Source organism: Mytilus galloprovincialis, chromosome 7 (assembly GCF_965363235.1).
Source record: "Mytilus galloprovincialis chromosome 7, xbMytGall1.hap1.1, whole genome shotgun sequence".
NCBI classification, from domain to species: Eukaryota; Metazoa; Mollusca; class Bivalvia; order Mytilida; family Mytilidae; genus Mytilus; species Mytilus galloprovincialis.
The window spans coordinates 39,914,569-39,929,332 of NC_134844.1; the positions used below are offsets into that span (position 1 = coordinate 39,914,569).

General features: G+C 33.8%; 1 protein-coding gene across 2 annotated transcripts in view; it reads right to left on the reverse strand.

The window, feature by feature from the left end:
• The window catches only part of LOC143082971 (uncharacterized), a 28,473-nt gene extending 14,671 nt beyond the window's left edge, over positions 1-13,802 (reverse strand). Inside the window, exons 1-2 of one of the 2 annotated variants that reach the window (XM_076259021.1) lie at positions 13,696-13,802; positions 3,789-4,444 (exon numbers count right to left, since the gene is read on the reverse strand). In XM_076259021.1, the coding sequence (XP_076115136.1) occupies positions 3,789-4,428 (640 nt within the window). In that variant the 5' untranslated portion in view covers positions 4,429-4,444; positions 13,696-13,802. Of the gene's footprint in view, positions 1-3,788; positions 4,451-13,695 lie in introns of both variants that reach the window. The other variant, XM_076259020.1, reaches the window with a different exon arrangement.
• Positions 13,803-14,764: the final 962 nt, after the last annotated feature.

Consider the following 14,764-nt stretch of genomic DNA (forward strand, 5'->3'; position numbering starts at 1 on the left):
ATAACGAATAACGAACCGGCTGCTAACTTCACATACATCAATAAAATTGAGAATGGAAATGGGGAATGTGCCAAAGAGACAACAACCCGACCATAGAAAAAAACAACAGCAGAAGGTCACCAACAGGTCTTCAATGTAGCGAAAAATTCCCGCACCCGGAGGCGTCCTTCAGCTGGCCCCTAAACAAATATATACTAGTTCAGTGATAATGAACGCCATACTAATTTCAAAATTGTACACAAGAAGCTAAAATTAAAATAATACAAGACTAACAAAGGCCAGAGGCGGCGGGGTTAAACATGTTTGTGAGATCTCAACCCTCCCCCTATACCTCTAGCCAATGTAGAAAAGTAAACGCATAACAATACGCACATTAAAATTCAGTTCAAGAGAAGTCCGAGTCTGATGTCAGAAGATGTAACCAAAGAAAATAAACAAAATGACAATAATACATAAATAACAACAGACTACTAGCAGTTAACTGACATGCCAGCTCCAGAATTCAATTAAACTGACTGAAAGATTATGATTTCATCATATGAACATCAGGCACAATCCTTCCCGTTAGGGGTTTAGTATCATACCATCATAACATATATGAGAAGAACATAACCCGTGTCATGCCAACAACTGGTTTTTGAATAAATGTGTTTAGTTCCGATGCAAAGACCCTATAAGTGAATCAATATTAACGCCAAAATATGCAATCTTTAATGACCTGACAACAGTATCGTAACTATATCCCTTCTTAATAAGTCTATTCAAAGGTTTTGTTAGTTTTTGAGGTGAATACTGACACCTTTGTGCTTTATAAAGAATATTTCCATAAAAAATTGGATGTGAAATACCTGAACGTATAAGAAGTCTGCATGTTGAGCTATATTTACGAATGATGTCCTTATACCGTAGATAAAATTTAGTAAATGTTTTGACTAGTTTGTGATATCGAAAACCCTGGTGTAATAATTTTTCAGTAATACATCAATTTCTCTCGTTAAAATCTAAAACATTGTTACATACACGAGCGAATCGTACAAGTTGAGATATATAAACACCGTAAGATGGTGACAAGGGAACGTCACCATCTAAAAATGGATAATTAACGATAGGAAATGAAAAATCATCTCTTTTATCATATATTTTAGTATTCAGCTTTCCGTTAGTGATATAGATATCAAGATCGAGGAAAGGGCAATGGTCATTGTATGTATATATCATAAACTCTGTGCACGATTTTGTCATTTTTTACGCAAATATATCGTATTGTCGTCAATTTTTTTTTTCTCTCTGTCTGTTATGATTTAACTGATATGACTGCTCATTAAATGCCGTGTTTTAAAGCCGAAAGTTACCGATTGTCACCTTATAGTAAATAAATAACAAAAAGCATGGGTATTAAGCACGTGTTTAACATGTACAATCAGATAATTGTTTATTTTAATGACAGATCCATGCGTATTGCGATCGCCAGATTTTTACGAGGAGGGTTACGCTCAGGTCACTATGCATACGGAAAATATGTCGGCGAATTGCTTCCTGGAAGCAAGCAATTAAAAACAAATAAACAGGCGCGTAGCTCCCTATACGCCAACACGCAGTTGCGTGCACATCAATTCGGCATGCAAAAAAAAATTGCAAAATAAAAATTTATAAATCAAAAATTTAAAAATTTAAAGGATACACGTACGAGTATTCAAATGATATAATGTCATTAAATAGAGGCATTTGGTTTCAAAATTACAGTTTTATTGCAGATGACAAAAACAGACTTGAATCTATTACAAGATTGTAATTTGTTATACTCTTTTAGTTTCGGAGAACATTTTACAGAGTACGGTTTATCTGTTTGAAATGAGATGTACCATTTATCAGAACCCTTCGATATCGTTAAATATGCCGATGCGAAGTGACTACCAAAGCCAATCACCCTACAAACACGCAAAAACAGTCTTGGATTATCTCATTATATTTTGCGTCCATAGACCACATGATAATTTACGAGTAATATCTTTAATTAATATTCTTTAATATTGTTAAAAGTAGTATAACAATATAAAACGTAGCATAACACCATCAAAAGTCTTTTTCTCGGGATATATCAGTTTGTTTTGGGGATATAATGTTTTTCTTGTATTTCTCGTGAAATCGTGGTAACGGAAAATGGTTTGTTTTTCGGGTTTTGGCTATAGGACGGTTAATTGAGAAGCTGCATGTACATAGGTAAATGATAATTTAAGGAACTGGAGTCGCGTCTGATATCAGTCAGAAAAATCACTGATTTGCGCACATCTGCTTTCTCGTGTTGTAGGAAATACAACAAACGAACAAATCGCAGCATTGTTGGAGACATACGAAACTGACTTGTCATGCAATTTTGACAAATTCAATCGGGAGGTCGCTCGATGGCGAACACGCTGGATTACATCTCGCGGATGCTACCGCAGAGAGATCGTTCAATGTATTACGTCTGTTGAAAACATATGTACGATTAACAACGAACAACGACGGTTTAGCATCTCTAGCATTGCTGCATATTCATCGGAATTCTTGTGTGAATATTGACAAAGTAATAAAGAAGTTCGTTTCTGCTAAGACCCGAAGGGCAGATTTTTGACAATTTTTAGTAAATTCCATAACACAAAAATGTGTTGTTTATGTATTCAATTTACCATGCTTTATTCTATTTAGATGTTTTATTCAGAAGATTTTTGAATACTTTTGCATTCATGAATTATGTATAAGTCCTATGTACATGTAGCTTCTCAATTTACCGTCCTATGACCAAAACCCGAAAAACAAACCATTTTTTGCATAAAAGGGTCCCAAAATTTTTCGCATCGCTTCGCTCGGAAGTATATGCTTGCACATCGTTTCATTCTAGCTACGCCCCTGATAAACTTCTTCTAAATGTGGACAAATTAAAGTATTTTCCTCAGAAAAAAAGTATATCAACATAAGTTGTATAATGAAAACTATCCATTTAGTTATAAAAAACATATGCATGATTTTTTTTTAATTTGAAGTTTCTTATGACTTTAAATGAAAAAAAATTAAATTTTGTGGTAAACTCTACTATCAGATTATAGTCTTTATATACCGTTGATACGATAATATGTATGACATAAAAGAAGTAAATTAACTGTGAACGAGGTCCGATGTCGCTATACCACTCTAGGTCAATAGTTATCAAAGGTATCAGGATTATAATTTAGTACGCCAGTCAACGTATCCTTGCATCGACTTCATACAAACACTATGATTATTATGTTATTATTGTCAATAAGCTAGATTACGAAGGACTCATCAGTGACGCTCCTGAAGGTCAAAATTGTTATAATTCAAACAATACAAAGTTATTCACGGCTGCCACATATGGAGCAGGATCTGCTTACCCTTCCGAAGCACCTGAGATCACCCCTAGTTTTGGTGGGGTTCGTGTTGTTTATTCTTTAGTTTTCTATGTTGTGTCATGTGTACTATTGTTTGTCTGTTTGTCCTTTCATTTTTAGCCATGGCGTTGTCAGTTTATTTTCAATTTATGAGTTTGACTGTCCCTCTGGTATTTGTCGTCTCTCTTTTAAAGAGCATTGAGGACCCAAAATTCCCAAAAACATGATTCTACACGAATCAGATTGATTAAAATATACCCAATGATAACTTTACAAAATAGTCAAATAAATCATATGTGTTGTTATTGTTTTGCGATAGTGCGTTCAGCCATTCAAACTTCATTCGCACATGCAAACATATATATAAAACTACACTATATCATAATTTTTAGAGCCTACCTATTAGAACACAGATAACGGAAGGTATGACGACTGCTATCTTCCATGCCAGGAATTCGTCTGCTCCAAATACTTCCATTAACCGAAATAATCCCGGCATCAATATAAAAGTAAATCCTCCCCCTAGATTTCCCCATCCTGCAGCTATTGCGTTAGCAGTTCCTACTATCTTCGAACTAAACATTGCTGTTGTCCAGAATTGACACGGAACGAATGTTCCACCTAATATTCCAACGAATAATCGCAATATAATCAGACCTGTTCCACTTTTAATTAAGCCAGCTAGCGCCATTGGTACAGCACCAGAAATTAAAAGACAAGACATTGTTTTTCGAGGTCCATATTTGTCACACATAGGTCCAATAATTATCCTCACAGCCACAGTAGCAGCAACACTAGCAATGCCTGAGTTAGCGAGGTCTGTTTTTGATAACTTGAGTTCCTTTCTTATTGTGGGGAGTAATGGTTGTAACCCAAACCATGAGGTGAAAGCGATGAAAAAACAAAACCACGATGAGTGGAAACTTCGCATGTATGGACGAGCAATGCTGAATAATCTAAATTGTTTTGCTTTTCCAAGATCATCTTCCTCAATATGTTTGGCTTGTATTTTCCCGAGAACTTTGGTACAGCAAGGCATTATTCCCGCTCAAAGTCTGTAACTATAATTTAAAAAATTAAGAAATTATGCAAATTATAGTTAGAATCTGAAACAGTCTAGAGTATGTATGTATACCTACTGATTATACGCACTGGGTAATCAGTTATGATCATCGAGAAGAAAGCAAGATCTTTGTTGAAAAGTGAAAATTTTGAGAGAGAAATGTAATATATTTGTAATAATCTTCATCCAAATGTAGAAAACTGTGTTTTCATCTCAGTATTGTGATAACAGTTTTTACAAATACAGAATACTTTTGTCTGCTTTAAATTGTGTTCGACTTTGCCATGAAAGGGGAGATAACTCAGATAAAAAAAAATGAAAAGAATAATATTTGTAGCAAGGAAACGAGGCCCGTTACCCCAATTTTTATTTTTATTTGATAAAGCATATTATACGAGCTATCTTTTCATATTTCATCATGTTCATCTAAAAAAAATATCGGTTAGTTTTCTTTCTTTTACACAAAATTGTTTTTTTTCATGAAGTATCCTTACAATGTTTGACAATTTTGCCAAACATATAGCCTAGTGTGACCCATACTTTTTATTATATTTTTGAATAAAACATGATATAAATAGTTATCAATTATAATTTAATACGCCAGACACGCGATTCGTCTTCATAAGTCTCATCAGATCAGAACAGTTAAAAAGCCAAACAAATACAAAGTTAAAGAGCAATGATGACTTGTGTATTTTTGTTTTAACATGTAAAGCGCTTAGAGTAATTGTATTTTTATATAATGCGCTATAAAAATGCCTTGTAATAATAAAATAATAATAATAATAATGACCCCGAATTCAAAAAAGTTGTGCCAAATACTGCTAAGGTTATCTATGCCTGAGTTACGAAAATCCTTAGTATTTTGAATAATTCATACATTTGCAAACAGTAAATTTAAAAAAAAAATTGACCAAATAATTGATATTCATGTCAACATCGAAGTGCGGTCTACTGAGATGCTGATACCCTCGGGGACGAAACACCCACCAGCAGTGGCATCGACTTAGTTGTATAAATAGTTATCAAAGATACCAGGCTTAAAATTTAATTCGCAAGACGTTCGTTTTGTCAACATATAAACTACATTTTGGGAAATTATAAAAAAACATCTATCTTTTGATTGCAAAATACATTTTTATGATACAGAGGGTGAAAGCCATTTTGTATGTGTTAATTTTATTTGCGACTGTTTAATATTCCTGTATGTCTACGCTAATGTGAACTTAGACACAAATAGCTTTCATCATTTCTGAAATTGAATCTAGAATCCGTAGTATGAAAATCTAGATATGCATTGTTAACCCTGTTGCACTGCTATCATAACTAATTTATTTCATAAAAAGCACTTGTCATTTTGCGGTGTAGAATTCCCATTTTATTTACGCATTCATCGTACGGTACTTAATATATATCAGGTAACAGGATACAAAAACGAACACTTTTATTTTTCATTTGTTAAATGCAGGCGATTTGATATGTTTTTAATCATTAAGATTAATTCGATAGGTAGAAAAAGAAAAGAAAAAAGGACCATAAAAATTAATCTAAACCACCAACAAATATCGAAACGTCACTATAGAATAAAAAAAATAGGAGGCTATAAAATATCTGTTAAAAGTACTTACAATGGGGTTTCTTGTCTTAATTTTGTTTAAATTTCAACAATGAATAAGAAGAAATTAATATTAGTAAATAAGGAAGAAGTTGAGAGGTTGCCGGTGGATTTCAAAAATATTTCCCACTTAGATCATCGAGTCTGTCCAGTGTACTGTGTATTATCAATATTATCAACATCGCGATGTATACTATATCGTGTCATTATTGTGTTAGTATCTATAGTAGAAATTTCGATGATGATAGAAGCGAGTCAACATCGTGTTCATATTGGGTACCAAGTCTATAACTTTGTGCTTACATCACCGACCGTGCTAGGACTTTATAAACAGTTAGGTCGTTAAAAACGTCCATAACATCACAATGTTGTCAATAGTGAATCAAAATTTTGTTAATATTGTTAACCGATTCATACTTTTCTGTTTGCATCGTAGACATAACAATGTTGATAATATCGTGTCAATATCGTATTTATATTGTATTTGAGTTTTTACCGTTATGTTATATCGTTCACATTGTCAACATCGCGATGATGAAAATATCGTGTCAAATTGTTTATGTTGAAAACCGAGTCAATACGCCTTTGTTAAAATCACATTGCCGTCAACATCGCGATTTTGATTATATCGTATGAACCTCGTGTTTATTTTGTATACCGAGACTTTGTGTTAACATCGTTCATATTGTCACCATCGTGTCAACATCGTTTTTATAATGTAAACTGAGTCTATGTGTTTACACCGTTTGCTTCTTCAAGATCGCGATGTTAACAATATTATTTCAACATGGTGTTTATATTGTATACAGAGACTATACCAATCAAACAACAACTCAATTTTGTCATTTTATGGGGGATTTTTTGCTGTTTTTATATCTTCTATATTTCTCTTTAGCAACTTAGAGCCTAACAAATAATATACATGATGTTGACACGATATCCGATATCGTTAACACTGCAATGTAAACGACGTAAAAACGATATTGAAAATACATTGTATACATTTCAGTAATAACGATGTCAATCATGGAAACAGTATAAATAAGAGTTATAACAATTTAAAAGATGCTGAGACTTTATCGAGCTAGCATTGTTCATATACTGTTTTTCACATTCTGCACTTGACATGAATGTATCCCTGTGTTTCGAATAGATACAAGTCTCCCTTGTTTGAAATAGGTTACAGTTTCTCTTTCAGGGTATAGCTCTATCACAAGGGTGAATCTGGTGCCGCTTTAAAGGAATATGTCACGCTCTCTGCAAGTAACAATGCCCTTTTAACAATATTCTTATAAAATTCTTAAAATTAAGATTGTATCATTCATCATTAGAGCGAAAAATATAACGTCCGTCGTTATGACATAACTGCTTATGTAATGCATCTCAGTTTGTATATTATGTATCTCTCAGATATTTCCAACCATAGATGTCATAAAGTAACAAACACAATTTCAGCATTCACATCAAAAGCTAACCAAACCTTTAAACAGACTTACTCCAAAGGGATATAGTTACGATACTATTGTCAAGTAATTAGGGATTGCATATTTTTGTATTAATATTGATTCCCTTACAGGGTCTTTGCATCGGAAATATACATATTTATTCTAAATAGTTATTATATGTACCAGGATTATAATTTAGTACGCCAGACGCGCGTTTCGTCTACATAAGACTCATCAGTGACGCTCATATCAAAATAGTTATAAACCAAACGAATACAAAGTTGAAGAGCATTGAGGATCCAAAATTCCAAAAAGTTGTGCCAAATACGGCTAAGGTAATCTATGCCTGGGATAAGAAAATCCTTAGTTTTTCGAAGAATTCAAAGTTTTGTAAACAGGAAATTTATAAAAATGACCACATAATTGAATTCATGTCAACACCGAAGTGCTGACTACTGGCCTCACGGTCATAAAACTTTCGAGCATGATTTTTGTACTCAGACTCGAAAATCAACCAATCAAATTGCTGGATTTCATGTTTCGAGCATGATTTTTGTGCTCCGAGCACTGAGCAAAGTTTAATGCCTTCAAGGCCAGGGCTTGTGATACCCTCGGGACGAAACGTCCACCAGCAGAGGTTAAACCTGTTGTTAGCATGATACGGGTTATGTTTTCGTTTATTATACTAAACCCCTAACGGGAGGGATTTTACTTGATTTTCATATGATGAAGACATAATATTTCAATCAGTTTAATTGAGGTCTGGAGCTGGCATGTCAGTAACTACTATAAGTCCTTTGATAACTTATTCATCATTGTCATTTTGCTTAGTTTCTTCTTTCACCTATTCTGACATCGGACTCGGACCTCTTTCAAATTGAGTTTGACTACTGTGCGTATTGCTATGTGTTTCTTTATTCTATATCGGGTTGAGGTATATGGGGAGGGTTGAGATCTCACAAAACATGTTTAACTCCGCCGCATTTTTGAGCCTGTCCCATGTAAGAAGCCTCTAGCCTTTGTGAGTCTTGTATGTTTTTTTTAATTTTAGTTTATCTATTATATGTTTTGGAGTTTAGTGTGCCGTCTATTTTCACTGAACTAGTACACTTCTTCACGTAGAGGCCAGCTCAGGAACACATTCGGCTGGTGTCTGCTCTTTGGTAGGGTTGTTATCACTTTGACGTATTCCCCATTTATATTATCAATTTTTATATTGATATCACGACGCATAAAAAAAAATTGACAAAGTACTTTAACCGCTTTGATGTGTCATATTTTGCAAGGCTCTTTACCTTGGTCCTTGATGCACATTCTGAAATAGATTTGGTATCTCTCAGATAATTTTTACAGTATGCGTCTCAAGCAGATCACAAAACATAGATTTATTTGTATGTATCTCTCTCATTCTTCATATCTATTCCCTTATCTATTTGCAAACCTTAGCTGTTTTCAATTAACATATTGATATCACGACGATTAAAATGTTTTTGTCAAAGTACATTTACCGCTTTGATGTGTCGAATTTTGAATTGCTCTGCACCATGGTCCTCAATGCATATTCTCAAAGAGAAAATAATTGTTACCTGGTTTACCGAGTGTAAAACAATCTTGTTTATTCTCTCCTTCCACGGTTACCTTTTAGGCAAATATATTTATTCAATTTATGAGAGGGCGGAAAGGGTAAAGGGAGACAGGGAGAGAGGGGCGGGAGAAAGGAGAAAAGGGGCGGGAGAAAGGAGAGAGGGGGCGGGAGAAAGGAGAGAAGGGGTAGGAGAAAGGAGAAAAGGGGTAAAAAAGGAAAGGAGAGAAGGGGTAGGAGAAAGGAGACAAAAATGTATATTTAAATTATTAAAATTTAGCAGGAAAACAATTATTTAATACACGAGTTAAGCAAAAGATTAAAGAAAGTGCTAATAAAAAGTAAAATAACCAAAAAAAAACGACTCCATGGAAATTAAAAAGCGGAAAGTCCGAAATCAAACGGCAAAATCAAACAAATGGATAACAACTATTATATTCCGAATCGGACAGGCATTTTCTTATGTAGAAAATGGTGAATTGAACCGGGTTTTATGGCTAGCCGAACCTCAGGCTCACTTGGGACAGTCGCAGAAAATTCCCCAAATGGCATAGTAACAAAAAAATATTCCGAACGTCGTCACTAATTCATTACGATCTCTTATATATGGAGAAAGACTAACAACTAACAATTTCCTGGATTTTATTGTGAGCCTGCGTGCATGTATAGAGACCGTGACATGTCACCATCCTTGTTGGTTTTTTTTAGATAAAGTGCTTCAAAGATGACCGATATGCATAGAATTTGGCAGAAAAATGATGACATTACTTAATATATAGAGTAACATTTTTTTTGACTGAGAGGTATTGAAAAATATGTAACGGGATCTGAATGGTGTTTGTTATTTTGTTTTAACCTATCTGGTTTTCGTAAATTTCCTATTATAAATGCTGAGTTCAAACGCAATTCGAATTCGATTCACATTAACTTTAGTTTTATTTCCAACTAACAGGGTACACATTCAGCTTCAGAAAGTTGATTGAGTGAACAGTGATTTTTAAATACATTTATGAATTGATTGATTTGAGGTTGAAAAATGTCCGGTGGCAAATATTTCAGGCATGTTCAGGACGATACATTACAATTTGAAGTTTTAATGTGTCTAATGCAGCCATCAAAAAGGTTACTAATAAAACATCCTGTCAGATGTAAAAGGAATCTGATGTACAGTAGTTGTCGTTTGTTTATGTTATTTATACGTGTTTCTCGTTTCTCGTTTTTTTTTTTTTTTTTTTTTTTTTTTTTTTTTTTTTTTTTTTTTATATAATCTTATATAGATTAGACCGTTGGTTTTCCCGTTTGAATGGTTTTACACTAGTAATTTTGGGGCCCTTTATAGCTTGTTGTTCGGTGTGAGCCAATTAAGGCTCCGTGTTGAAGGACGTACATTGACCTATAATGGTTTACTTTTTTTAAATTGTTATTTGGATGGAGAGTTGTCTCATTGGCACTCACACCACATCTTCCTATATCTATCCTCTATAAGTAAAACACTCGATGCATTATAAAAGTTCCACCTTGAAATTGTACACTGTAGATGAGGAAGTCGGACTCTGCGTGCCTTTATATATTTTCAAAATACAACACAATTTTAAAAAAGTCTTGGCTGAATATGCGGACTTTTGGTATATATATTTATACTAAAATTGACATAAAAAATATAGCACTCCGAAATAAGTTGTATAAACCCTTAGTTACATACTTTATCAGTGGCCGATCCAGAACCTTTCCTAAGGGGGGGGGGGGGGGGTCCGCTGACTGACCTAAGGGGGGCCGCTACAGTCATGCTTCAATGATTCCCTATATAATCAACCAAATTTTCCCACGAAAGGGGGGTCCGGGCCCCCCAGGGCCACCCTAGATCCGCCTATGTTCGCATTTTGTGAGGGAACAAAACATATATTAAGCGTTTATGATTGAATTTGTGTTCGGAAATCATCAATTGTACATCATGTCAAACTCAACGACAAAACACACCCATCCTGTATACCCAAGTGTAAATTAACATGAACCAAAATGATGTTTAAATGTATTTTTTTCAGTTGGCAGTTCTGCATTTGAAGAAATATAGCCAAACAATCATATCTCTTAATTTTTTCTTTGCGTTCAGAGCGCTTTTCTGGGTTTAACTTCATCAAAACACCGATTATTCATTTATTGTTGGCCACTGGGTTTTATTTAATGAATCGTTGGATTGTAAATTTCAAGAAATGATTTGTTTTGAAATACGGAATTGAGTGAAAAAATATGTAACGGGGTTTGAATGATCTAATTTTATTTCGTCCCAACGGGTGTGCATTAATTAAGTGTTGATATCCCAAAATGACAGGCCTTTGTTAACTTTTTCCTCATTTCGATGTTGCTGTCCTGTGTAAACTGCGCTTATATGAATACAGTATTGACAATCTATTTCTTACAAGCTTCCGGAACCATATTTTCTGTACAGTCCAATAATATTTCAAAAATGCTTACACTTGGAACATACAGGGAAAGTTGTGCGCCAAAATAGCTTTAATTCTAAAAATCATTTTCTGCCTGATTTTCAACGACTGCTAGTACTATGTATTTTCGATAAATTATATCTGTATTATTTTCCAAAAGAATTTTCTTTTCTTTTTTGCAAGCAGCGTTTTTCAGCAACCATTTTAAACGAATTGGTTTCTTAACGAAATTGCACTAAAAGTGTTACAAAAATTCCCCGTATTTCAACACATTATCCTGCATTTCTATAGTTTGGATTTATACTTAAAAAAAAATCATCGCCGGGAAATTGCGTGATGCATCAGAGTTACAAATTCAACGCAAACAGACAGCTTCACAGTCTGTAAAAATCAATAGAGGTTCTTGAAGCAGCAAGACAACACTTCTATCTTGTGAGAGGACAAGACGTGGACCGGGAACCATAAAAACAAGACATTTGATCGATTTCTTTAAAAATTAGCATCCTGTAGACTATTTTGTCATGATGCAGGGTGGGAGACAAGAGAAAGGGGTTGGGAGAAAGGAGAGGAGGGGTGGGAAAAGGGAGAAGAGGGGCGGGAGAAAGGAGAAATGTACCCCCCTTTCTGCCCCCTCATTTATACTATAGAATATTCCTAAACGAGGTATTCACAATAAAATTAAATACTTAATTTGTGAAGATTTAATTCTATTGTATGTTTTTATTGATATAAATCCAATTTACAAAATTAAAGTCATCGATTCAACATATTTTGGAACAAGGGTTATTACTTTTGAATTTTTCGGGTTTTTGATATTTTGGTTTAGAGCACCAGTGTGGAGAGAAGAGTGTTTTTGGTTGGCAAAATTCCTAATATATCATATTGAATTTCGTCTTTTATATTATATATATAAAAATAAGGAGATGTGTGGTATGACTGCCAATGATACATCTATAAAAGTTCCAGTAAAGTGAACATATACAAACATACGGCCCGAGAAGACAGTTATTTCGTATGGCATTTATTTTAGACAATACAATCGCACCTGCTCTATCTCAAAAAGATTTTTTTTTCAGTGTTGCGTACTACTAATGGGACAAATAATATTAAAAGTATATAAACTTCTTACCAGCTCTAACTCAAAATATTGACATTTTTGTGTTAAGGGTGTTTAAAGTTCAGTTTGACAGCTTCAGATGTACTTTTTTTTTTACCTTTTTTTAACTCTATTAAATCACTACTTTTAAAACTAAAGATACAGCACCCAATTTTTTTTTAAACATGTAAGTTCATTCCCTTACTTAATATTCAATGCATTAAATATCAAGAAATAAATTGTGAAAGTGAATAAAAAAATACTTTCACAACTTATTAGTAGAAGAAAAGAAAAGAATACTGTCATGACAAAAAATTTACGAAAAACGATGAAAAGCCAAACAAACACAACATAGAAGATTAAAACTGAGAAACACAAATCCTATCCTAAATAGGCGGTGAACGCAGATTCTCAAGAAAGGTAAGTATTTTCTGCTCCACGTGTGGCACCAATCTTGTTAATCATGTAAATTTAAATCCTGTTATTAGTTCGATTTGGGGATTTCACTATCGATGAAAAGAGGGCAGGATTTTTATTATGATAATGAAACATGTCCGTGGTCATTTGTAACACAAAAATGCACTAACGGTCAACCAACTCGTGATGGCGTCAGTAAACTACCAACTTCAGCTTCTCCTCTTGAAACCTTGGGTCCAATGGCATCTTTGTAAGAAACAATCCTCATTATAGAAAACGCAAGCCCTGGAATATCGTTTCAACTTTGAGATATATACTCAATACATACTACATAGAAATCAAAAGCTCACAATTTAACAACTAAAGACAAAATTTGAATTTAGTTTACTAATCATCAAGAAAATTTAAGAAGGAGCACTCATTTTAGTTGGTTATTTTTTTTTCTTGTCTACTCAAAACTCGTAATGCCGTTTTCAAATATTATATTCTCAAACGCTTGAATACAATGTTTAAAATCATAGCAATAGCATTAGCAAATAGCAATGAAAACGGATATAAAATATAGAAAATTGTGCAAACATTTTCATTTATATTTAAAAAAAGCGTTTCTTATGTTGCATTAAAGTAATAATGATAAATTGCAGTACCTTTGTGATGAAACTCCTTGTGATAAAACCAATAAGGAAGTAATCTTTAATGCATTCGTTTTAAAGTGACAAACATTGATACTGTTATTTGCAGATGTGAAGATATGTTTGATAGGGTAAAATGAGACTAACATTATTCTCTTTTACGACGCATTAAAATTTGTGTTTACTTAGTTTGTTTGATAGCATTCCGTAAGATATTTGGGAGTTTAATTTCCTTTACTCTTTATATAAATATCCTCGGTGTACAATTTTTAGAAAATGATGAATACTAATAGCTTTGAACTTTTATAAGTTTAATTCTGCACTATTAAATCATTTTATTTTTTTAATTTCTATTTCGTCATCTTGGCTCCGGTTTTTAAATGTCTCAACTTCATAGCAAGTGCGTAAAACATTGACATTCAAATTGAAATAATGATTGAAGAGAATACATTTGTCCTTGTACTTCATTCATGAATATTTTCTCTTACTGTTAGCTTAATAAGAAACAACGATAGTTGCAAAGTGTAATTAACCGATTTTCAAACTCAGAAATCTAGAAGTCCAGTAGTCCACAGCACTTGCATTATAAATCATATGGTCATAATTATAAACATTTACACAGAAAAACACACTCTAAATTGTTCGGAACTCTAGGGATTTTCTACTCAAGAAAATATTAACTTAGCTGTGTTTGGCAAAACAACTTTTTGGAATTGTGGGTCCTCATTACTGTGCAACTTTGTACTTTATTTGGCCGTTTAAAATATGTTGATTTATGCGACATTGATGAGTCATTAGAAGACGAAACGCGCGTCTACTGTAGCGTACAAATTTTAAATCTGATATCTATATTAATAAAATTGAGAATGAAAATGGAGAATGTGTCAAAGGGAGAACAACCCGACCTTAGAGCAGACAACAGCCAAAGACCACCAAACGATCTTCAATGCACTAGAGAAACTCCCGCACCCGGAGGCGTCCTTCAGCTTATTAAATATTAGACACCTATTGACTGGTTATGAGGTTAGTAGCAATTTTGTTGTCCCTGAGATTACGACTATTGCTCGAGGCAAAGCCGAGAGCA